At 35.3% G+C, this 26,482-nt stretch overlaps 1 protein-coding gene across 1 annotated transcript in view; it reads left to right on the plus strand.

Moving 5' to 3' along the window:
- Nucleotides 1–26,482, plus strand: part of LOC116169132 (lachesin-like) — a 137,184-nt gene that overhangs the window by 12,050 nt on the left and 98,652 nt on the right. Inside the window, exon 2 of the mRNA XM_031485159.1 lies at nucleotides 24,163–24,231. Coding sequence (XP_031341019.1) covers nucleotides 24,163–24,231 — 69 coding nt within the window. The remainder of the gene's footprint in view (nucleotides 1–24,162; nucleotides 24,232–26,482) is intronic.

Raw genomic sequence — 26,482 nt, forward strand, 5'->3', positions numbered from 1 at the left:
TTTGATTAAGGAACATTTCCCGTCATGTTCTTCCAAGTTAAGTCCTCAAGAACTCTATCATCTTAGAGTTTTCCTGGTTCCACCCAATTTAGAATGCATTTTGTTTCCCGTTTGAGAACTTGCACGTTCATATTGGATCCTTCCATCCATGCGAAATCCATTTTCTTCTCATGTGCCTTTATTTCAATATCGTCGATATGCTGCGAAACTTCTCAGTCTTTTAACAATCTAAATCTCGACTCGTTTCACTACATAAAATCCGAAAGAAGAATCTCCGCGAACGCGACACGTATTTATTTAATTTAATTAAAGTAATCCTTTAATTATAAAGCACTCGCCCGCGCTCGCTGGAGTTGTAGGAATCTTAAATAGCCTTTGGACCGTGATTTAATTAGTCGATATCTCTACTGTTTCGTCGGTAATTAGAGCCTTCAGCGAGCAGAAAGAATTTTTAAGGAAGGGAACCAATTGCGCGTTGAATAAAAACGTAGTCCAGTTTTTTGAGGCTTGACTGATGTATAATTAAATGGAAAATCGCGCTGAAATTGAATTACAATACGTAAAATATCTGATTATTGAATTTGGTCGGATGTAATTGATGAGGCGTGATTTTGCGTTGGGGGTTAGATGCTGTGCTGATGATTTCGAAAACAATTTAAATGCCATAGAGCCCAGCGTTCGGTTTAATATGTGATTCTTTACAATGTTCATATCGTTCATTATTACAGAAATAAACGGAGAGAATGTGATGGAGGATTATGGTGGATTTTTTCGGATCAGGCAAAATAGCATATACGCTTTAATGTAACAGTCGCAAAGTACAATAAAAAGCGGGCTTAAAACAATAAGTGTGTGTATTTTGGCCGGATGGCCTGCATATACTGGAATATTTTTTTTAACGATGTACGTGGATGTGGATATTTAATATAATAAACAATACCATATAGAATTTTTAGATGATCCCCTTTTAACCACAATTTTGCAAATGTAACTCTTTGTCGCGGAGCGTTAATTAATCGTGGCCATGCACAAAGTTTCGAGAATAATTCAATTTTGATTCATACATCGTCCTTCGTTGCCATGTTTGTTGAAATTAATTAATGTACGTGAAATGTAAAACGTGCGAAAAGGGTGTTACTTAAAATTTTAATTATTTTAACCCCCTGCGTTTTAAAGCGGTGCGCGCAACAACCGAAATTGATAAATTGTGTTTGCAAACGAAACTTTGTTCACGTTTTGGCTTATTGATTTAGCCTCTATCGCGAATAAGAAACTACATGTTGCTCCATAACATCTGGCTGAGATTTATCGTTAAAATTATTCTAACAAAACCACTCTGAATTGCCGATGTTATTGTTTAGAGCGTGACACAAGTGACTTAGCAATTAAAATTGATGTTGGTAAAAATAATGACGCCTCAAGTGGCTCCAGAAAGGAACAATCGTATAAATAATGTTATTCCTCGTGTATGTTTCGGATGCGAAGCTATCATTATCAGTAAACTTACTGGAAACCTTTCATCAAATGTAGAAAACACAAAAATTACTCAAAAATAATTTGATTGGAGGTAGTTTAAAGAAACACGGGAAGTCACCGCCCCATTATAAGGGATACGACGGTTAAGCAATAGAATTACCTATTTTATTGATTTGATTGTTTCTTTTGAGTTGGTATTATTAATTGCATTATAATTATGAGACCGTTTATTTAGGCGAAATTAATTTTAACGACCTTTGTACCGAATGCTGTCGCTTTAATTTGCTGTTATTCACTTAGCCTCGAAGGGTGAAACCGTTTTGAAAAAGCAAACCGCAAACGAGATAGCGAAGCATCCCTTATTACTGATAAAAGAGTTTTCCGCGTTTGTATTTCTCTGTATGTGTGTCTTGTGAAAACTGAGAGGAAAACTTTTTTTATTCTTATTCATTCAGACGGCGAGTAAATGAAACTTTGGGAGGACTTTTTTATTCTATTAAAAGTTTCTTTATAGTTAGCATATAAAAATTTTAATCAAATTTTGTGGTACAAGAGGAAAGAACGAAGCCCATTGAAAAGAAAAATTGCCTTCTGATTTAATTTTTTTGTCAGCCTTTCGGAAATAAATGTATAATGACACGTTAAAAGATCGCTGCGTTTATTTAAAGTAAAAAAAAGCAGTTTCTTAGTATTTTGTATGTCGGCCTCATCAAAAGTCGCAATTGGGTTACGCTGCTAAATCAGTGACCACTGCATTGTCACCCAACAGAAAATTGAATTGAATTTTTTACCACCCTACTTTGTAAAATAAGCTTAATCCATCTGCTAACCTAACTTATCATCCCCTAACTTCCATTTTGATTAAGTATATAAAGTAAATGGTTCGAACTACATAAATCTTCCGATCCAAATCTAAAAGGGCAGTCTTAATATCGGTTGTGATCTATTTCTCCCCGCTGTTTTAACTTGACTCGGTATCGAGATAGTTAAGGGTTGTAACCTATGACCCGTTGCCATCGCTTAATTTTTAAGCCCCTTGAAATAATCCTGAACGATTACTGGAACTCAAATAAAACCGGTCTAAAAACTCCTTTCCAAAATGTTCGTTATTAAAACAACGAGGGGGTTAATACTACTTCGCTGAGAAAACTCACACCAGAGTTTCACTCCCCTCCATCTTATTTTACTATGTTCACCTACCAATTAAGGGGTTCGCTCACCAGATAAATGTAGTACCAAGGTTGGGTCAGTCAAACAGGGATCACCATAATGCAAACCCTATTTTCCGGAAGGATTCTCATCAGGTCTGTAGAACTAATGAAAATGCATAACCCAACCCAACCCACTATACATTTACAAATATCCATGCCCGAACCCGGATTCGAACCAGGGATCCTAGCGCCACAGTTCAGATTTAACTGAACTGCGCCACACGGGCCGGCCCTTAGCGTCTCTACAGTTTGGGCAAATGTGTTTTTTAAAATACTGAATGTACTAAAAAATGAACTGTTACAAGAGAAATCTAAGAAACTTTCAAGAAAGTTCAATGGGTATTATTAAAAAAAGGCAAAAAAAATCTTTAATAATAAAAAAGGCTGAAGGGGAATTTAATATAAATTTAGGGAGTACACAAAAATACCTAATAGGAAAACATTCGAGAAAAATCGTGGAAGAATGGCAAAATTCAAAATTACTTTAACGGAAATTCAATAAGATTCCAATTGCAATTTAAAAGGAATTCAATAGGAACTTGTTTCTGAATTTAGGAGGGTTTCAAAGGTAGTGCAGTCAATATTCAGTAAATGTTCAGGGAGAATTCATGCGAAATCCAAAAGAAGAGCTCCAAGCAAATCAAGAGATTTTAAGATGGAATTTGACAGATTTTTGGAAAGAGAATTCAAGATGAATTAGAAATATTTGTCTCGTGAAGAATTCAACACTAACTCTAAGAATATTTAAGAAGAGTTCAAAGGACAGGGACAGGATGAATGTAGAAGGTTTCCTGAAACAATGAAGAAAAATTACGGACGAATCAGAGGTATGTATCTAATTCAGAAAGGTTTCAAAAAAAGATTTTTGAAAAATTCGACAGAATTTCATCAAAAGTTGAAATGGAAATTGAAAAGACCTTTAGTGCGTATCGAGGTGCGTATATTAAACACTGTTAATACTTTTGTTAGCCAAAGATCGTGTTCGCTGCTAAAGGCAGTGGCCGTGCGCAGAGAGGGAACAAAATAGAGTTAAATATAATAAAAAAAATTGGCAACGAGTAGGAAGAGGTAAATGAACAAAACCCGGGCAGGCTGCTGAAGACGCGAGTGTTTAGGGAGGGAAGTAGAAGACTACACGGACAAAAATCTGCATTTGCAAATTGGAAAGTTTGTAGTGGAACAACTCACAATTGTCAAATATTCTTTTGTTTAAAGTCGCTAGTTTTACAAAGAGTTTATCTTTTTCATCCCTTAATATCAGATAATACTATAAACTACATTAAAGGTAAATTTAAATGTAAGCATTAAAGTGTTTGACATTTTCGCTGTCACTTTTAATTCCACCGAAAGTAGAAGTCACTTCCCTTAAATGGAAAACACGGAATAGTATTCTATGCAACTTGCTTGACAGCCTCCCGTTACAAAACGATATAAAAGTGGAAAGCATGATTGCCCGATGACCAATAATTGTCACACATCCTATTACTGGTAGAAAATCTGCATATCTCCCTCAAATGCTTAATTAAAGTACGTCATATTCATTTCCGTACGAACCACTAGAGATCTATCAAGCACAGAACCGACTTCGCTATCACCCTTGATGTCATTTAAATGAGATTCGCGCTATTTAAACACACTCTCCGCTATAGCAGTCGTTATCACTTTTGATCATTGTTTAGACAAGTGGTAATGTCTGAGGAAGCGAAGGTATACGTTTCCGTCTTCTCGCAAACAATTACTGCAGCAAGGCGCTAGACTTCCATAAAGCGTAAAATGCGCTCTCCAGACGAACAGCGTATACACATTACAGATCTATAAATTTCCATGCTACAAAAATATAACGAACGTCCTCAAACAGCTTTTAGCCGGAAAAGGATTTTTTATCACAAGTTATTTAAATTTCCCCTTTAACACCGCTACCGATAAAGATACAACGAAACAACCCCATTTTCGTGAGATAATGATAAATTTACGCCTTTTTCACGCCAGAATTTCATTTGTAATCAGCGTGGGCAATGGGGAGCGACGAGTAAAACATATATTCAAATATTGCATACATCGTAAATCATTTGCATTTGAAATGCACTTCCGGATTGTATCGGCCAACTGTTAATGTATGCGAAATTAATTTTATAATTAAATTTTATGTGTGCGAATTATTACGCTAACTAACGTTTTAATGGCATTACATGCGTAATTAGGGTGGATATTTTGTAAAAATTACACTAGTGGTATTTGGTATTGCACCACTATTGCAAAATTATGAGGTATATGCAGACATCAAGATTTGGAAACCATTGGCTCAACTTCCAACCCAATTTCTAAGTACGTAGACCTTTTGCGTCCACTGTTTCTCTGGTAATCTTACGAAATTGTATGAAATTCGATACATAAATTTAATTCGATCGCGTTTATTTAAGGGAAACGACAAAGTTTTAAAATTATTTGGTAACGTACCGTGGCCAGTCATCTTCGAGGGGTGACATATTTGCACCGACTTAGCAAAAGATTCGCTCACTGCATGTCAAGAGTCAACAAAACAAATGATTAACCATTTCGGCAAATAGACCCTTTTCTAAGACCCATAAAAAAATTTATGAGCTCAGAGGATTAATAAAGCATTATTATTATTATAAAACAAGTATATGGATATGTATCTAGAAATATATCTCTAATGTATGTCAGTCGGACTGCTACATCAAAGCGAGATTATCAAAGTCAAGTTACCCATCTAAATATTAACATTAATTTACTATTATCCGCTTATAATAAATAGGACAAGGAGCCTTACGTTAATTAACTTTACAACAAAACGACGACACATGTCACGGCCTGTATATTAGTATAAATTAATTAATTCAACAATTTTGACCTACGCAGAAAAAAATCCTTCCTGGGTGCAAGCCTCGACACCATAACGAACCAAATAACGAAAAAAGTAGAACAATAGCTCTTAAGATAAAGAACTAATAGTGTCTCAACGAACGAGTTGACGGATGGACCGACGGACGGACGGACAAAGTGGCCACAATAGCGCATTTTTTTTTAATTTTGTGGAAAATTAAATCGTAAAACGTACAATTAATTTCATAGTAGTCTCCTGGTTGTTGCAGTTTAGACCTCGGAATCAAATTGTTTATTTCATAATTAAATCTCTTTAAGCGTTTCATTTATCTTACATACAGGGTGTTCATTTGAAAGCTTCCCACCACGGATTTATCGAAAACCACTGATTAAACGAAAAAAACGCCAAGACACGTCAAAAGATTTGTCAATGGAGACAACTTTTTAATCAAAAACTACTTCACTCCCTTTCACCCTCTGCACATTATTCTGAAAAATGATTATGATTATTCGAATAACCTGCATTTTTTATAGGTACCCCCAAAATTTCATTATTTTACGTCTAATAGCCACTGAAATATAAAGTGTCAAAGTGCGCGCTTTAACTTTTACATTTTTTCTTAAAATTCAAATATCTACAAAACAATCAAAGACGGACAGAGATGTTGTTTAGTAAACTACGCTTAATTTTCGAAAGGGAATCTAAATGTGGAGAAAATGGGGGTTGTCATATAAAATTAGGAAGTTGGTACCCACTTTCGGTATAACCGGAAATGTTAGGAAGCTGCCACTATTTTAAAAAACTAGTTCATGGTCGTGAACCTTATGTGTAAATTTTTATAAGCGAATCATCTCCATTCTCCCATATAAGGCTAATTGTCCCTTTAAAAGAAAGACCCTGTATACGAAAACCAGATCACCAGAAGTACATAAAGGACTCTCTTGATCAAGCAATCGCTAAAACGACGCTACATTTATAAAAGGTCACGTAAGCCCACATTACAAATTCACGAGTTCAATTACATATTAAACACCTTTGATGCGGTGAAAATGGTAAGTAATGTACAACGAGCACAACACAAAGTCTACGTACTAATGGGCGAACTGCGCAGTTTGTGAAAGGGAAACATACACTCTAAATTATTTATAAACCCTCTCAAATTTATGATCATATCATGAGTGCACCGCAGTAGTATTAATTACCCAGTGTTGGGGGGTAGAATAATTTTGTTTGCGTGAAAAATGTGTAAATAAATCACGGTATATTCTCAGATGCAGCTACGCCTACGTTCTAAACTTCGGAAAACTTGTCTCGGGAAAACTAAATTTATTGTTACGCTGTCATAGATGTTAAAAACTTCCGGTCATCATCGGAACAGACATTGCAATCTCTTTTTAGTAATTAAAATACGTCCCACGAACTGACAAAGAAAAAGAACCGATCAAAGGGGTATCCAGAATCTGCCAACATTGACAAATCACGCTTAAATTCTTCAAAAGGAAATGAAGTTCAAAGGAATTCGTGTCTACGCCATAGATGTATAATTGCGAGGAAGATATCCAAGTTTTAAGTTTGTCGCCCTAAAAACATCAGGCCGTAAAAAAAGGGGTTATCTGCAACTAATTGATTTCGAGCAATTAGGAAACAGTCGGAATTAAGATTGTTTATAATCTCTTTAATTACATTAAATTAATTGCTCGTCGTTTAGCATCTCGCTTCAAATAATAATTAACCGAGATGATTCAAATTTAATTTTGCAAACTGCACGAATCCCTTCTCGTGATTAATACCGGAAAATATCGGAAGCCCCCCTCGTTTTTTTTTAATTAATCTCCCACAGCGTTGTGTTCTTCAAGATACGTATGAAATGGAAATGCGAAATAGATTTTGTGAAAAATGGCCTGAAGTAAGCCAAATAAAATTAAAATTTTATGTGGATGTTTTCGCGTGATAGATGGGTACGCATATATTACGTATGTCATCGTTTTTGTCGGTTATAGATCATAACATGATATGTTAATGTAAATCCGAAACTTTTTGCATATTACGATGTTGAGTTATGAATTATTTGAAATTGTTATTTGGTTGTGCAACGGAATACATTAGAGATTAATATAAATTTTTGGTAGAACGGTTAGTGGCAGATACATAATATGATTTATACTCACCAACCAATTTATCAACAATTTGCACACACTTATTTATATAAAAACTCGCGCTATACTTTTTTACTTAACCGTTAATTCATCTTTCTTCAAATACGGAAAATTGTTGGCTTTCAAAAGGCAGGCATTATGTTCAATGACTATTTGCAACAGGTTCAAGACAAAGAAAGAACTTGGTTGTCATTTTTAGCGCATTTTTGCAAATTTATTTGTAAAAAGTAGCTTTTAATCTCACTTTGGCTGGCTGGATGGCTGGCTGGCAGCAAATGTGGGCGCGTAGAAGAACTCTTGTAGAAAGGCAACGGGTGTACGTGTATCTACAGGGCCGTGAAATTTGTCAACCTTAGGGACATGGCTACATTATGTGGGGTTGGCGACATCTGGGCGTCATCCTCGAGCGTAGTATACTAACGTGAAGGTTTTCAGTTTTTTCCTATCTTCTACTACAGTTTTGGTCCGATTCTTTTCAAATTGGTGTCGTCGGAAAGATGTAAACGCGCACAACTCCTGCGTGGCGGAATTTTGTTTTTTGTCATAGGGGCGAAATTAACGACCTTTTGCGAGGCGCGCGCGCGCGCGTCTTCGAGAAGTAGTCAGGCGCCTTTTACCTTCCCTTGCGAACTCACGCGGTTTAACGTTTCGTGAATCTCGAATCGCTGTCTCTCTTTCTTGTGTCGCCAATAGAAGTGAATTGCGAGTGAACGGGACGTCGAAAGTGGGTACCGTAAAAGAGAATGTGGTAGCCCGCGACACGATCTCACTGATGGTGGTGTCAAATCTTCAATCGCGAATTGCGGGCGAACGGGACGTCGGAAGGGGGTAACGTCAAAGGAAATGTGGTAGCCCCCGAACGATCTTCCTGATGGTGGAGTCAAATCTTCAAACGCGAATTGCGGGTGAACCGAACGTCGGAAGTGGATACCGTCAAAGGGAATGTGGTAGCCCCCGACACGATCTTCCTGATGGTGGAGTCAAATCTTCAAACACGAATTGCGGGTAAACGGGACGTCGGAAGGGGTTACCGTCAAAGGGAATGTGGTAGCCCCCGACACGATCTTACTGATGGTGGAGTCAAATCTTTAAAAGCGAATTGCGGGTGCACGAGGAAAGTGGGAAGCGGTTAGTGAATGTAGTAGCCTTCGACAAGATCTGTTATTGACGGTTGAATCGAAAGTGGCTAATAGAATACTGATCTGCCACACAAAAATGCGCTGAAGTCCCTTCGATCTCAAACGAGGACTTTGATAATTTTTTAAATAATTTGTGTAAGAGAAACGTAGTTCTTAAGAAAAGTTATGTAAGTAGGGAGTCCATACCTATAATATTGCGACAGTTTTGTTCCCCGGAAATGAACTGCAGTTGAATATTTTTAGGATCTTATAAAAAATTATTATTATTAAAAAAGGCCAGAGCGCCGGTTTTGCAGAATATTACAATCTAACCCGATAAAACATGAATTTCTGATATAAAATGTAATTTACCCACTTTGTAATTATTTGTTGCAAATTGGTAACCTTGGCAAATACTGTTTTATAAAAAGAAAAGATAATGTAGGCAAATGGTGGTGGAAATCACTGAATGAAACGGAAGGTGAAAGGAGGATTAGATTTAGAGGATATGTTTAGTATTGCTTCAGCATCACATGCATTGCGGCAAATGCTTAATAAGATCATGTTTTATTAGAGCGGTACAGGCAATGATGAATGATCGCATTGTATACTGGATACCATGTATGTACACACGAACCTATACATTCGTTAACGCAGTCAAAATGCGGGAAATGCGCTTTTTAATTTGGAACGGCATTTTTAGGGCATTTTAGATTCCCAAAAATGAACTTATTGTTTCGCTAACTGTCGGTTGTTCGCCCGTCTTTAGTAAATCGATCGAGGCAATAGAATATCGTATATCTTTCGGTTTTTTGGCAGTCTATAAACTGAAAGCCATTTCTGAAGTTGATAATTTTTTAGGAATTTCTTTTAAATGCGTTAAAATAAGGAAATAGAATATCATAGTGTTTGCATAAATGTCAGTTTTTTCGTTTAATAAAACAGTCTGTTCTTATGTCACGAGTAGGAAATTATTTACTCTAATCGTGTATGCTTATTACAAACCAAATAATATTAAATTTTCAAGCCTAAATAAAAAGAGAAAAAGATAGGTAGGTACATACAGTGTGTCCCTGGATGGACTGAACAAGAGGGAAAAAATTTTTAATTTTAACTTTACGAAAAAATGTCATTCTTTTTCTTAAGCTCTAAGGTGTCTTTTTTAACTTGATTTGCTTGTCAGGTTGCCATGGAAGATACAATGATAGTCTGAATTAATCAAAAACATGCTACTTAGAAAAATTTCCGCTGTAGATTTTGCGTTTTTTGTAATTTTCTCAGCTGCTAAAAGGAATATCTAGATTTTTATTTCAGAATAGGTTTTGAGGCAAGCAAAATTCTTTATAAAGAATGACATTTTTAAGTTTTTAAAGTTAAAATTAAAAATTTTTTCCCTCTTGTTCAGTCCATCCGGGGACACACTGTATATCTAATGGAATTCATTTTTTTTACTTTATTTAGGCCAAATCAAGAGAAACCAACAAATAATTTTGTTAACGAAATCGCCCTAACATTATTTTGACGATTAAAAATAGGTACCTACTATTTTCAAAACTAACTACTTGACATTAGAACGCTATACGCGGTGTCCATTTTTCGAGTGTCACTATGGGAGTCTCGCTTATCTTAAGAGATAGAAATTTGGTTAAATGAGGGCAAAGTTGCGAATTTTCGTGCTGGGTAACAATTTGAATAAAAATAAAGATATTGCAAAAAAATGAAACTTTCTGATTTTTTTCATGCTAAACTAATCGTACTAGACGACATGTCTAATTAACACGTTATTCATAAAATTTTTAATGGAGTTTTCGAAACTGGTTTCCCGTTTTTAATAACTTTTAAGATGGAGAAGCACGTGGCAACTTTAGTTTTCCTTATGGGCGCCGTTTTGGATTTTGACATTCTGAGATTACGTTTCTTTTCTCTTCACAACGATATATCACACACGGGGGCTCAGTATCACATTTTTCCTAAAAATACAATTTTCACTTTCTGCGAAGAGTATAGAAAAACGCACACATAGTTCTGATCAATGAATGGAAAACGCGCTGAAGTTACTCGCCTTTTTCTTTAAATTTTTATCTTTGGTTTTTACATTACATTATATTGACCTGTGATACCTAAGAATCGTCCTTTCTGTTATGCTTAATTATGAAAAAACGTTAAAATCAACCGTTAACCCCTTACGAAAAATTGTCAAACAGCTTCAATCGACGGGTTTTGTTTAACCATGAACTCTTTCGAGTAGAGGCCGTCGCGTTAATTAAGCTTTAATTATTAAATGCAAAATTTCTAATTTAAGCATGAATCAATTTGCAAAACATCAAAGGTGTTTTTTTGTGTAAACTATTTGTAAAAGACGAATTTTTACATATCAAAGCCGAAAATCCGTCGTAAAAACACTTTTGCAAGAGAAATTAATGAGTTTTATCCAAAAGGGGATGTACTTATATTCAATTTAATAATTCTACAAATTTTACAGCCGTACTAATTATCTTTATCGATCGCTTCGTGCACGAAATTCTTACTAATGGTTACCAACGTTTGAGTTTCTAGGCCGTACGCAATCTTCAGAGAGTTTACGTCGGATTAGGTTGGCTTCGTTTATGAAAAGAGGATCGACTTTTCGACATTAAACTCTACGTGCCCTTTATAACTAAATATGTTTTTCGGAAATCTCACAATAGATGGTGGTCCTAATTTGTGTACCTAACAATGATCCCCCCGTAATCACCGGCGTTTGTCTTGTTTAAACTTATTTTAGTACGCTCATTTGCTCCCTACCTAGGGAAAGGTGTTTTTACTGCTCTCAGCGCATTTATATGAAAAGTTGTAATGAAGTTGGAAGGTACTTCTAATTTTTCGAGCAATGGAAACAAATATTGTATATATTGACTTGGTTCTTTAGGAAAATTCTCGTTTAATTGCATTTTCGCAATGCACTCATTACTTAGATATACTGTAACTGGAACTCGCATTTTGTTTCCATTTGTACATTCAAGATGGAGCGTTGTTTTGGAGGCAAATACGCTCATCTCTCAGGATGATTTTATAGAAATACTTGGTTTGCAAATAGCACTTCAAAACTCGATGCAAATATGTAGATAGCACAATACGCTGACAATGAAGGCAATATGGCGCAAGAAATCAAGGAAAGGCTGAAAACCAGAACCTAAAGCTTCCTCAGATAATTGATGTTCCGCATCCAAAGGAAGACCAGGCTACTCCATTTCACTAGTAGTGTTTTCAGATTCATTTTTACGAAGGATATACCTACAGAATTTTAAATTTCCCACTACTAATAGCTTCACTTCAATTGGGAGATGGTGCTGAAAAGATTCCCAAACTTTGCATTGCAGAGTAGTTTCTATCGCACGTGTTTTGTGGTAAGCGTTTCCAGGAGGAATTAACACACTCCTGTCACTCCCCTTTATGACTTCTAACGATCACGAACTCTGGAAGGGGGATGGGGGTCTAATTCTATCGTAAACATAATGGTCATTCCGTTTTCAAAAATTCCAATAATAGTATATTTCAGCACACAAAATTATTTCATTGGAATGTTTCTAATAATACTATCAAGGAACAAAGTCTCTGTTCAAACAATGAAATATAGTTTTGTATTTTTTCCCGTAGAATCGAATGCTGAAATCAGTTTTTGGTAAATTCCACAATTTAAACAAATTATCAAAATTTACTATAAAATTCAACGTGACTGAAGCCGTTTTTAGAGTTTTTTCGTTTTTTGAGCTTCTTCTTCAATAGGAATTGCAATTCTTTTTAATTTCATCAAAAAGTATAGATAACAACGAGAAAACGACACCATATGGAACTCCCTACGATAAATCTCTGAAGGACCATTTTCATTTGAAAAAAAACGAATATTGCGGAAACCTCTTAATTTTTGATATTGACAAAATTTGTAGTTATTTGAATCGTAAAATATAACATGTCGACCAAATCTCGTGAAAAGAAAATCATGAACATTAAAAAACGGGGTTTTCCGTGATTTCTTCGGTTACTTTGAGGTTATGTGGGAAAGTGACTGGAAAGAAAGTTCATACGATTTTCACCCCTTTTCATCCTCCCCATATAGAACTTTTAGACGTAAGTTTTGATTTGTACGAGTGTTTTACAATTTGTCGTTCTTTGATTGTAACATTTTTTGAAGTAGTATTTTTTCTTTTAATTTATAAATATTTTTGATCGAGGGGAGGTGTTGAAGTATACGCTTATAAAATATTTAAAAATGGAATAGGGTATAGTTGTTATGATTAAAGTATGACGTAGTGACGTTATTTTTTCTACCATTTTTGAATCTCGAGACGTTTAATTAATGTTCTAAATTAACCCCTCAACAATATGAAGGCAATGTCACTGCACAGTTGTGCAATAAGAAGGTTCTTTAAAACATGCTTCAAGCGTTCAACTTTGTTGTTGAAAGACTGACAAGCCAGTTGAATTGGTTTACGAAGTAAGTGGTGCAAGAAACAATTGAAACTTCATGTAATACTACCCTAACAGAAGCTGTTATTCAAAGTAATTGCTTTCGAATGAAAGATAGATGTCATAATAGTAAAGTTTAATCATGGACGACTGAGCGGCATGTGTGGAGGGGAGTCTTAAAATATGTGGTGCTAAAGCTAATAGTGATGAATGTTAGCTTCATATCTCAAACGGGATTTGTCATTAATATCAAAAATCTATTTCAATTTCTATTACGAAAATGAACGAAGCATCGTTGTATACGCCGGAGCCACCAATTACAAAGCGTTTTCGATTTACCATCGGCTTTCTGCACTAAAAGTCGACGCTTTAACTCACTCTGAAATACGGACGACCGCCAAACTAAATTAAAGTGCACGACGCTTTGAATAGACCGCAATTTTCACACACGACTGCAGGCTGGTATCCTATGTTCGGAAGGTTTTCCCTCTTCCATATTTCATATTTTATCAAGCTTCAGAACAAGTTCACGGAGAACGTTAATTAATTGAATTTAGTAACGTAAGTAAATGTCGTAAAAGAACAACATTTGAAGCTTTTATAAGCGAAAAGTTAAACCCTCAGTGTTAAATTATGTATTACATTCAGCATAAACACACGTCACGACGCCCTATAAAACTATTTTCATGTCGTATCAAATAAAACTCCAGCAATAAAGATGCAAAATGTGCGATACAATTAATGTAAGTATACCACCGTAAAACAGTTATGAAAGAAAATTTTATAGTTTCTTACATTTGGAAGATGAAGTGTATAAGGAAGAAAAGTTTATAACGCAATACGCAAAAGGGTGATATTACAACTTACAACCTAAAATCCCGCCCTTGTACAATTGCGGTAATAACATCTAAATATTCCTTATTAAGTGAGACTATTAAATCCGTAAAGTTTATAGTAAAACTTTAATGGACGCATGACATTTTGAGTGTTAAATTAAAATTAACTTCAGTGTTAGAGGACGTAAAACCTTTAATGGTTACTACAGCTAGGAAGCTTAATAGAATGAAGAACGGTTTGGGGTGTCAACTTTGATGTCGGCTACCCATTAACTTTATTTTCTTCGAATAAAATTAAAAGCTCTTCTGCAAATTCGCAGGCCGCTCTAACTGAAATAACCTTAGTACCTACGCCATGGATTCGACGTCATATAGCATCGCCAATTCCTCTGCGGCGTTTTTCCAATAAATATTCTACAAACTTTTTTATTACACCAAATAAAATCAAACATTTACGAAGCATTAAAGTTATATGACTTTTAAGTTTCATGAAGTAACGCGATACTTTTGGTAATAATCTCACGTTAATATTGTGTAAATTTTAACCATATCTTCAAACTTTTCTCCAGCGTATAGGCGAATAATCCGATTAAAATTTACCACAGACATTTTTCAATGGGAAAATTTGTTTGTGAAAGTTCTAAAGGGATTTTTGGGTGTTTGATTGATTGAAATTGCTCCCGAGTTCTTTATAAGGCATTCCATTCCGATGCTACAACTCCCTTTCTAAAGCGTGTTATTCAATCTTTGTAAAGATGCCTAGGGATTTCGATTAAATAGTGAACATAGAACGAATTTAATTGTATAAAATCATGATAGTAGACAGCTATTGTGGCCGTCGAGAACTTATATTATTTCGAATAAAATGTCACCATTATCGAATCATATCATTAGTCCATATGATGTGTATGATGATTTGGAAAGAAGGATGATTTTAAACTGTAGGTAAAATATTGTTTATACAAAAGTTGCAACTCTATCCGTATGTCAATGTAACACACCTACTTCACATTTCATAATTTGGGCCGAGATACTCATGATTTTTAATCTCATAAGAACACGTCTACTTTACTACATCTCTGTGGAGGAAATTGAAATAGCCATAAATGAAACCTGACAAACTCGAATTTCTCGCTAAAGGAATAATATTTCTTGGAAGAAGATGCAGCTAGGGAATGCAATACCGGGATCGCGGGATCTCGAAATACCGGGATCCCGCAGCATTTTTGCGGGATTAATCCCGCACATAAATGGAGCGGGATCCCGCGGGATTTGCGGGACTGAGGAATTTGTCGCCCAAGGAGACGACTCTGTTTGCTTTGTTAATGAAACGCATTACGGAGAAATTATTTTAAAAATAATTGTTAAACTTTTTTCGTTAAAAATGTACTATGATTTTTGAGGCACTTTAGAAGTTCACCTATTTGTGCTTTACAGGTGATTTTTTTTTAGTTCTAAGTTAGCCTGAAGGTACTTTTTTGTTGAATATTTATTGTGATAATTAACGATTTATTTTAATACAGAAGTTAACCGCACAAAATTGCTTATTTGCCAATTTATTTAAAAATTTGCGGGATCCCGCAAATACCGTGATCCCGCGGGATTAACATTTAACGATCCCGCAAATACCGGTACTGAGATTTTGCTGCGGGATTGCATTCCCTAGCTGTAACTTTTGAACTAGTAGCCCAATCTTGGAACTGTTTGAAATTATGGATTCTACAGACCACATCACATTCAGAATTCAAAACAATTCGTACTTTTTCGATCAGACTTCTCAATCAAAAGTTATAGACTAGAAACCAATTTCGAAAGAAAATTCAAAGGGCTGTAACTAGGGAATGCAATACCGGGATCGTGGGATCTCGAAATACCGGGATCCCGCAGCATTTTTAATCCCGCACATAAATGGAGCGGGATCCCGCGGGATTTGCGGGACTGAGGAATTTGTCGACCAAGGGGACGACGCTGTTTGCTTTGTTAATGAAACGCATAACGGAGAAATTATTTTTAAAATAATTGTTAAACTTTTTTCGTTAAAAATGTACTATGATTTTTGAAGCACTTTAGAAGTTCACCTATTTGTGATTTTTTTGAGTTCTAAGTTAGCCTGAAGGTACTTTTTTGTTGAATACTTATTGTGATAATTAGCGATTTATTTTAATACAGAAGTTAACCGCACAAAATTTCTTATTTGCCAATTTATTTAAAATTCCCGCAAATACCGGGATCCCGCGAGATTAACATCTAACGATCCCGCAAATACCGGGATTGAGATTTTGCTCCGGGATTGCATTCCCTAGATGCAGCTGATAGTACTGCTAACTGCATGCCCCAATACCTAGAATAGTTTTACTATTTCAGTAACAATTTTAACCGTCGCACCTTGAAGAACACAATTCGGAATTTTATAATTTTGATATTAATACAGAAGTATATGTAGTTCAGAAAAAGGGACTTTTCACGTGAATTTAACAAACGTAAACTGTTAAAAATTAATTATTAAGGAATCGACTTCGGAAAAGCCTGGAAAGGGAAAAGTTAAACTCGAGTTTTCAAGGTATTATGAACAGATCATTAAAACACGCGCTTACTTTATTATACAAATCTTCGATGGCACTTATTTTTTAAACTTTATTTTATTGCAATTCGGTTCATAACTAACGGAGATGTTAAAATGACCTTATTTATTAAAAATATTCGAGGTGCTAATAGGGGAGTTCGCTCGAAATCCACTGAACGAGCGAGTGATCAAAATTTTAACCGATGAAGTTGCACTTTGGCCTATCCGAGTATGCTAAAATCGACCGTCTGTCGCCTCAGGTCATGTTACTTAAGGCTCTGCGGTACTTCTTGCGGTAGCAGTGGTTTTTTTGAAAAATAAGTTAACAATACACAATAACTCTTAAACAAATATTTTAAAAAATCGCGGCGAACATTTGATAACTCCGTAAAAAACAATTATTGATCGTTTTTTCGCGAACTTTCTAGGTTACGGTTAGATGAATGAATTTTGTATAGACTAGGTACCGCCAAAGACTAGGAGAGTGTTTCGTTTTGAAATTTTTCTGTAATTATCGTATACGGTCTTATAATTAGAGAAACAATTTAAAAAAGAAACACTCTCCTAGTCATTGGCAGCCACTATCATTATCCTGTAAAAATTAAGACAATTGGAATTGGAATTGTCTTCTAAATCTAAATCTAAATCTTCTAAAGTATATCTAAACAATTATTTGACGAAGCTTTCTTTGTTGAAAGGTTTTCGAATCTTTAAATAACTCTATTCATGTTAGTTTGAAGAATCACTGAAGAATTATTGGGGTATTATTACGTATATATTAAATATTAGGTATTTTTAACTAACCGGTGTTCTACTACTAACCCAAAGCACTACTATATACTCATATTTCATAGCCAAACTCCGGCAGAACAAACAGATTTGAATAATTAGAGAATCTATATCAGCACAAAATGTAAACGAAAGAGTGCCCTATCTTATACTGTGAAGTATCATTCTAAAAATTTGAGTAACTTGAAAACCATTCGATCACAATGATATAGCTTTGGCGCACAAAACGAGCACAAGATTATTACATAGCAGAAAACAGAAGAGGTACCCCCACTTAACTGAAGCTACCGGTTTTTCTGGAAACCCCGCCGTTGATTAGTCGCCTTTTACGACATGCAGTGCCTCTGCAGTAGAGGTATTCTTTCCCGCCCCTACACGGATAAAGAAAGCTACTGAAGGGAGTAGCTTAGACAAAAATAAAAATTTACAATATGACATTTTGTTTCGAAAGAATAAAAATTCGAGTTACAAAACTTCTACCAGGATAACTTTTTAATTTTGTAGAGAAAGAGTTATAAATAATTAATGAGACATACGCTAAGGAATGAGTCGCTTCGGGACCGCTTTGAAGATTAAAAATTCAGATATTGCTAGCCGATTGTAAGTAATTGCGTACTTAGGTGTATACAAGGTTTCGTTTATTTATTTCATTGTAAACAAAAGAACTTCTTAGAATTATTAAGGATAAGAAAAATGTTATCTCCATTTTTCGTTAATAATTTGTTTTGTTAATTCATTTGCGATAGCACAGATTTGATTTTTTGGGAATTTTGTGATTTTTATGCGATTAGTGTAATTGTCTAGAGAAAAGGTTCCTTTTTAATCGTAGAAAATATTGCATTTGAGATGAGATTCCGCGTAAAGTTTCCGCACGTGACATTAACAAGCGTCCCGTCGCAAGGTGTTGATTGGTTTATCGCCCTGATTTTTATTGGGATTTGTAACTCGAAAACTTTTAGTAATTTAAGAATTCTTAATGTTTGTTTAATTTGTAATTGAACGCATGTGGGGAGTTTATTTTTTTAGACGCTGTTGAAAGTCCAGTTTTGTTTATGTAGGATTTGGTAGGATGTTCATTTTTGGTCGTCGATTAAATTATGTTTATGTGAATTTATGCAAATCGTGCGTTTAATCGATCCCTTTAACGATTCAGATAGGTATCTCATGCTTAATTATGATTAATTTGTGGTCCGCACCCAAAGTTCTTCAGAATTTGGCAACTGACCCTTTTGGAGTTTAAGGAGTACCTCCTGCAGGTGAACCTCTAAAAAATATTATGCCGGTCACTCCTGTAATTTGAAGTTTGTTTCCAATAAGAAACGCAAGAACAGTTGAGCATAACCTACTCAGTTTATAATTGAATCAGTAAACCAATTAACCCATCAAATTTATTTCTTTGAATTTTTATATTCAGTTATTGCAAGCCGTGAACGTGCTAAAAGTAATTTCCGTACCTCGTACCAAATTCCTACCAGTAAATATTATCTCCAATAATGTTCCTTCGCATAATTTCCTCTTATAGACATTTTTACAGGAGGAAGTGCACTTTCACCCTAACGCAGCGAATAACGCGCGGCTAAGTACTAACGAGTATAGCAAAGGGTAAAAGGTTTAACGTTTTGCATACTTCCGGCACGGTGAACCACCGCAGCCACCACCATCGTTACCAAAGCCGTTTCAGAAACTATCGCCTAAATTTAATCGTAATTTATCAGGATTACACAACCCCATACGTTGTGTTATCAATATTTAAGCGGGTTTTGTGCGTCTCGATGAATATTTATTAGGGAATTGCAATTAGTTTCGGAAAGAAAAGAAAATGCGGTTTTCACGTTGCCAGATGATAAATTGGCTTATAGCCGCGTTTACTCAAATTATGAATTTATAATCTTCTAGCCGAATTTTAAACACTAATCTCTTACTAGTTATGCTTTCCATGCCAAAACGCGGGGGTCGAAAATGGGATTAGTTACCAACGTTAATAAGGGTTAACCGTGCAAGTATAATCCCCAATGCTGCAAACGTGAGAATGTTGAATATTTTTATATAAAGTTGGCGGTCTTCGTTTGTGTCTGTACCTAACCAAGGCAGGGGAGCTCGGTTTCCATTTAGAAAACCTGAAAGTACAGGTATTACCTCCATAAAACTCGTGGATCTTGAGCCACAAATGTGGGGAAAAAGGAATATTACTATCAATTTATTTAAATGTAAGTAATTTACGTAAAGAATAAGTAAGCTTTATTGCTTTAATGCCGGCTTTCCAGAAAATTTAATTCACGAAGGACTTAACCGTGAGCACCTCATTTTATATGTTTAAGTGAGAATGAAACAACCTTAATTTTATTTTAAAACACGCGCAGCTTTCCGTAGTTTACAGCACGAGTCAGGTGTAATTACGGTGGCGGCGTGCCACCGTCGAGAAAACTTGTCAATTTATCTCTAACACATCTCTCATTATTTCAATGATCCGGGGCTCGATGAAAATGACAGAGTTCTCGGAACTTTCAAAGTAAAACTACTCAAGTAATCCCATGTCAAATAATGTCGCCAGCGTCTTACATCCAAAAAAGCTACTCAAAAACGGGAAAAAACGGAAGTCATTAATTTCGCCATAGCATTAACTTACAAGGAAGGATCGGAAGCTTTGCCTTGTTGTAATTTTCCGGCCGACACGTAACTTTAAACCTCGAATTTTCAAATTAAAACATTTTTCAACCGACGACGATAATTTACAAATTGAAAACGGTTCATTAATTTACCTCGTCGAATTGAAAGTTCTCAGGAGGATTATAATATAATTTATAGACGATCGATCCGCGTTCGGTTCATCCCTATGATAATTCTTTATTGAAATTCCGGTATCATATTGTAAAATTCTCCGGCAACTTAACTACTTATAAAGGCAATTTACATTAATCTTCAATACGAACCAGTTAAAAATGATTATCAATTTTAATGTCGATATTCATAGAACATCTACTTTAATTTAAATTACCTTTAAAGACACGCTATGAGCGAAAGCCCTTATTGCAAAGGTGTTTCCTTACACCTTTTTCCCAGATAATAAATAAATTCATTTGTAGAGAGATGGGTGCGATTTCAAATTATATTCACAAAGAAGGCCTTGATAATACAAACGTTGGTAATTTTACTGTAAAGTTCACGAAATTATTAATTAGAAGTGTGACGTAAAATGTGAAAATTAATTTTAATTTAATCGAAAAGTAGCCTGAAAATTAAACGAAAGTAATTCCCAATAACGAGAAAAATCTCATCAAAGAGATTCCTGCTATTATGAGCTTGTTAGCATCTTTATGGGAGGTGTTGCGGTGTATGGGGTAGGTAAACCAGAACAATTTAGTTACGCACTAACTAAATGAAACATAATGCATACACATCACGCTAATTTATATTATACAGGGTGACACATTTAAAACTTTCAATGGGCGATATCGTTTTTTATATTAGAGGTATCACAAAATGGCCAAAACCGTTTCGGTAGAATCGAGGGGGAAGCAAAATGGTCGTATAAAGAAGGAACCAACTTCAACCTCGTACCCCCCGCCACCCCCATGCCTAAATTTTGAATTGTGACGTATCACTTGTGATACATCATTGGAAAGCTCTTAAAAAATGCTTTTCAGAAATACCATACACTGGTACATTTAAACTGCCCATTCACAATTTATTACACTAAAATTTGAACTCCGCAAATAAACAACTTTTATTTAATAAAATGTTCAAAATGTTCACCGTTTTGTTCTAAACAATACCACAAACGGTTTTCAAATTCATTTCTAACATTTTTAAACACTTCCCTGGAAAGTGAACGGCACTCCCTGACTATCCGGTAGCGAAGATCATTTATGGAAGCTGGTTCAGTTTTGTACACAACCGATTTTAAATGACCCCAAAGAAAGAAATCCAATGGTGTCAGATCTGGAGATCGTGCTGGCCATTCTATAGGACCTCTTCGTCCTATCCACTGTCCCGGAAATTTCTCATCTAAAAATTCACGAACAGCCATAGAGTAATGAGGAGGAGCCCCATCTTGTTGAAAATGTATGAAATCTTCAATCAAATTCATGTTTCCGTCAATTGGATTTATTTGATTCTCTATTTCATGAGTGATGAGAGGCTCGACGGTATTTTGTAGCATGTTTAGGTAAGTATCTCCAGTTAAATTTCCTTCGATAAACAGAGGACCAATAATGCTATCACCTAAGATACCTGCCCAGACGTTAATTTTTTGGGGCCGTTGAGTATGCCCCTCGCGAAAAAGATGAGGATTTTTATCGTCCCAATACCGGCAGTTATGTTTGTTCACATTTCCATTTAAAAAGAATGTACATTCATCACTAAAACAAATGTTTTTTTACCAGTTCCGGATTATTTTGAATATTCTCGGTCATTATTTCACAAAATTGGATTCTTCGATCGGAGTCGTCTTCGGTTAGTTCCTGTACAATCTGCATCTTATAAGGGTAGAATTTGTGCACCTTAAGAGTTCGTCGTACAGTTTCTCGCGAAAGTCTGGTCATAGTCGCTGCTTTTCGAATAGATGATGTTGGGTTTGCACCAAAATGACCTAAAACTTCAATCTGAGTAGCTTCATCCATTATTCTTGGTCCGTCTCTTTTCTTATTTTCCACTGACCCAGTTTCTTCAAATTTAGTCACTAACATTGCAACATAAGTGTGACTGACACGTCGTTCTGGGTGTCGGGCATTAAAAACAGCTGCTGTTCTAAATGCAGATCGCGCTTCAGAACCATAGATGAAAATAATTTCAACTCTTTCGGCTAACGTGTACACCATTATGAAATCTTTAGTTAAATTCAAAATTTGTAATTTTCTTGCCAAGAAATACTAAAAACGAGACTAAAATAATAATAACCGATCAACAAATAAAGCAATAGAAAATTATTATTTACTAAAAATTGCTGTCATTGTTTTTCCAAAGCATCACTAGATCTAAGAAATTTTTTTTTATTTCAAACACTGACAAATTCATCAAATACTCAAATTACTCATTTTTATTACATAAATTGTGAATGGGCAGTTTAAATGCACCAGTGTTGGTATTTCTGAAAAGCATTTTTTAAGAGCTTTCCAATGATGTATCACAAGTGATACGTCACAATTCAAAATTTAGGCATGGGGGTGGCGGGGGGTACGAGGTTGAAGTTGGTTCCTTCTTTATACGACCATTTTGCTTCCCCCTCGATTCTACCGAAACGGTTTTGGCCATTTTGTGATACCTCTAATATAAAAAACGATATCGCCCATTGAAAGTTTTAAAAGTGTCACCCTGTATGTAAGATTACGTATGATAGTCCAGGCTAAAAACGTCTATCAAGTATTTATAATTTTAATTATACAGGGTTGCTCATAAAGGCGTGTCACACACACAAAATATGATAGGATCTTAACATAAATGCTATAACTAAAATTTCATCTGTAATTGTAACTCGAATTTTGTTGATTGTTTAATTTATTTATTTTTGGACATTATTTGTTACTCTACCAACCCAGCCCCCTATAAATTTACAAATAGTCATGCTCAAACCCGGATTCGAACCAGAGATCCTTGCTGCTTTCCACTGTGCTACGTGTTAGCACTAGTTAAGTGCCTTTAGATTGATTTATGTGCTCAAATTATCACAACCTAAAAATAGTTGGACGCATTAATGTGATAAGGTAAAATGGGATAACATTGACATATTTTCAAATTTCAAATACTGTTTTATTTTTCTATGTCAATGTTGCATTATAGATCAAAGGCAAGTGTCACTTTACACTATTTATGCCAAACATTGACACTTTCATATGGGTCAATGTTTCCCTAGGGTAGGGTAACATTGACAGTTTACACGTAAAACAAATAAAAATCATAATTTTGTAATCAATAAATATTTTCATTTTATTCCAGGTGTATCATAAAGAGGATAGACGTACCTTAAATTCTGCAAAAAAAGCAGGGCTTTAATTACTTACCAAATGATAAAAAAAATTAATTTCGAAGATATGTCAATGTTACCCCACTTTACCTTAAACCAGTCTTGAATTGATTGCAGATTCGCTTCGGTTATATCTAACTCCTCCGTGCCAATTTGCCCACATCCCGGATTTATAATTGACACAGATAGATGCAGTAGTAGCAGTAGTTTAAAGGGTTGGAAGACAAAGAGAGCAAATTCGCGCTCTGTTCAATGTATCCCAATCCAAAGCTCATCACAAAAACGATCTTAAGGCCTTTCAGGTCTTGCACAAGATTTCGGAAATCTATTGCTGTAATATGCGGAGATTTTCCCCAACGCAAATACCGACCCAAGCTATTACGATGCCCCCAAAACCAAATACAGTGTGAAAAATGGGTGCTGATCATAATAGAAATGTGATTAAATATCGATTTCAGACGCTTACACCATCCCCCGTATTAAGATACTGTAACAACAGCTTGCCATTTTCAGGCGGACCGAGACAAATCGCAAGAATCTCTTAAAACTCTCTTTTCACGTTTCCGCGTATAAATCGTCTCATTTTTAAACGGAACAAAAGAACCGTATAGTCACATCTTTGTATCGGCTCAAATTTATCAACTTTCCGAAATGGAGGTATACATCAATTTTATTTATAAACTTTCGCTAGTTGAAACGCGATGAAAGAAGACCGAAATGAATGTATTTGTATTCAATCTAACCGTTTGTGTTTGTTTTTCAGATATGAAAATGCTGAGGATAAAAATTGAATGGAGTTTCTTCGGTGCTCTTTTATTTTGCTTACTACCGGGTAAGTAATACACATTTCAAACTTAAAACGGGTAGCTGTTTATCATACGAAATACCATCATGTCATTTGTAGTGTATACGGACAACCATCTTCGTTGCTTTTGTCTTTTGCTTTTACCACCAGAAAAAAATTGTTGCGAATCGCATCTGCAAACTTACCATAATACAAAGCACCCAAATCACTAAATTAAGCCAGATTTCTAGATGTAAATGAGAGTGTATGCGTAAAAGATGTGCGGTCGCATAGTAATGCGGTGTGCTTCAATGTTGTTAAGTCAGCTTGTTTTTACGCAGCACTCTTGTGGCTTGGTGTGCGAACTTAAATTATGTGCAGAAGCCCTTTCGGTTTGATGAAAGCGGATTAAATTGTCCACGTTCTAACTTTAGTTAACAGAATTTCAACACGGCCATTCAGTTTGATCAGTATGTGTAGCTGTTGGGACTTTCACACTGTGCACTGTTTCAAATCGATTCACAACGAATGTGTTGCATACAAGCAAAACTTCCTCTTTTGTTGAAACTTCAGTTGGAGTTTGTACTGTTTTAGTGAATTAAATTTGGTGCCTGGACGTTGATGCTAGAAATAAAGCTGTCGTACACATAACATGCCGCCGTTTAACCTAGTAGTGTTACACTAAGGTAGTGTTTATCAGTTTATCATATGATTTTAATTTTTAACTCAAATGTACGATTGTCTGGTTCTTTACCATTACAAAAGAAATGGATTAGGTATTCAAAATGAATAATATGTTACCGGCAATCTGTATAATTCAGGTATTCTATACAACCCCTAAGCTAAGCAATGAATCGGAGGTATCCCTGGTGTGATGAAACTCAAAATGGGGTTGTGTAGAAGTCTATAAAATAACCAACAAAAACACAAAACCTTCCCCATACTAATTTAATAGACAAGAAGTAGGTAAAAGCCACTAGTTTCGACCAACGGTCATCTTTTGGCTATAATATCGGTTACAGATTTACAGAGTTAAAGTACATACCTTGAGGAGATTACAGATTAAAATTCTGGAAGTTACACATAAAAAATATTTAAAACAGCATGCTGAAAAAGCTAAGTTAAGTTATAAGATAACAGAGTTAATTTTTACTTACGGGAAAACGATGACAATTTAAACTATAACATTATAAATATTGTGAATAGTTCGTCTTTCAAAAAAGCTTGAGTGACATTTTGTAAAATGAATTATTTAATGAAAAGTACGGCGTGGGTGGACGACGCCATCGAAAAGACAAACTCATGCTCAGGTTAAGTATATCTGCAGGAAAAGTAACTAGCGGTAAAGGCAGCTAGTTTGTGGGATAGGGGGTGACCAGAATGGAGAGGGATTACTTGGTTAGTGGTGGTGGGTTTTCTATAAATGGCAAATAAATAAATGTCAGTGACAGGTCTAGAAAATTAAGAGGTCTGTTGGTCTCAATCTGTAACGTAAATTTAAATTTTTGTGGAGATTATCAAGAATCTGGAAACAAACATCTAAAGCTGACCTGTTACGTCTGAAGATTACAAGGATGTCATCGACATATCTCTTATAGAAAAGGAGATGGGTTTTTATAGGGTCAAATTGGAAAAGTTTGGTTTCGAGGTTATTAAAAAAAAAACTTCAGGTAATAAAGGTGATAGATTACTGCCCATTGGCAGTACAATAGATTGTTTAAAACCATCAGAGTTAAAGAAAGTCTCAGCCCCTAATATGTAGTCTTTTTTATTCATGCTTACTAGGGCGTTCCCCCTAATTATAATTATAAGATTATCTTATTATCTTATTGTTATAAGATATTTTATAATTAGAGGAAACATTTAAAAAAGAAACACTGTCCTAGTCATTAGCAGTACCTACCATTAGTCTGTAAAAAATCAGCTTCATTCATCTAACAGTTACCTATAGTTATATTCGTAGAAGGTTCGTGAAAAACCGACTAAGAATTGTTTTTTACAGAGTTATCAAATGTTCGCGATTTTTTTAAATATTTACTTAAGAGTTATTATCAACGCCTTCATTTGGTGTCCTGTGCCTAAATCCCGTAGTTTTTAAGTTATTCACTATTTTTCAGAAAAATAGTTACACATTAATTAATTAGGTACATGCTTATAAACAGGTGTAAGCCGTGATTTGGGTGTTCAGTACAGCGATTTTGGGTCCACTAAAGAAGGACAGCGTTTGCGCTCGAAATATCTGGTCTACCAAATCAAATTACTCAACCAATTCTTTCTTTGGCCTACACACCCTACAAAC

The sequence above is a fragment of the Photinus pyralis genome, unplaced genomic scaffold, assembly GCF_008802855.1.
Source record: "Photinus pyralis isolate 1611_PpyrPB1 unplaced genomic scaffold, Ppyr1.3 Ppyr1.4_LG4, whole genome shotgun sequence".
Taxonomy (NCBI): domain Eukaryota; kingdom Metazoa; phylum Arthropoda; class Insecta; order Coleoptera; family Lampyridae; genus Photinus; species Photinus pyralis.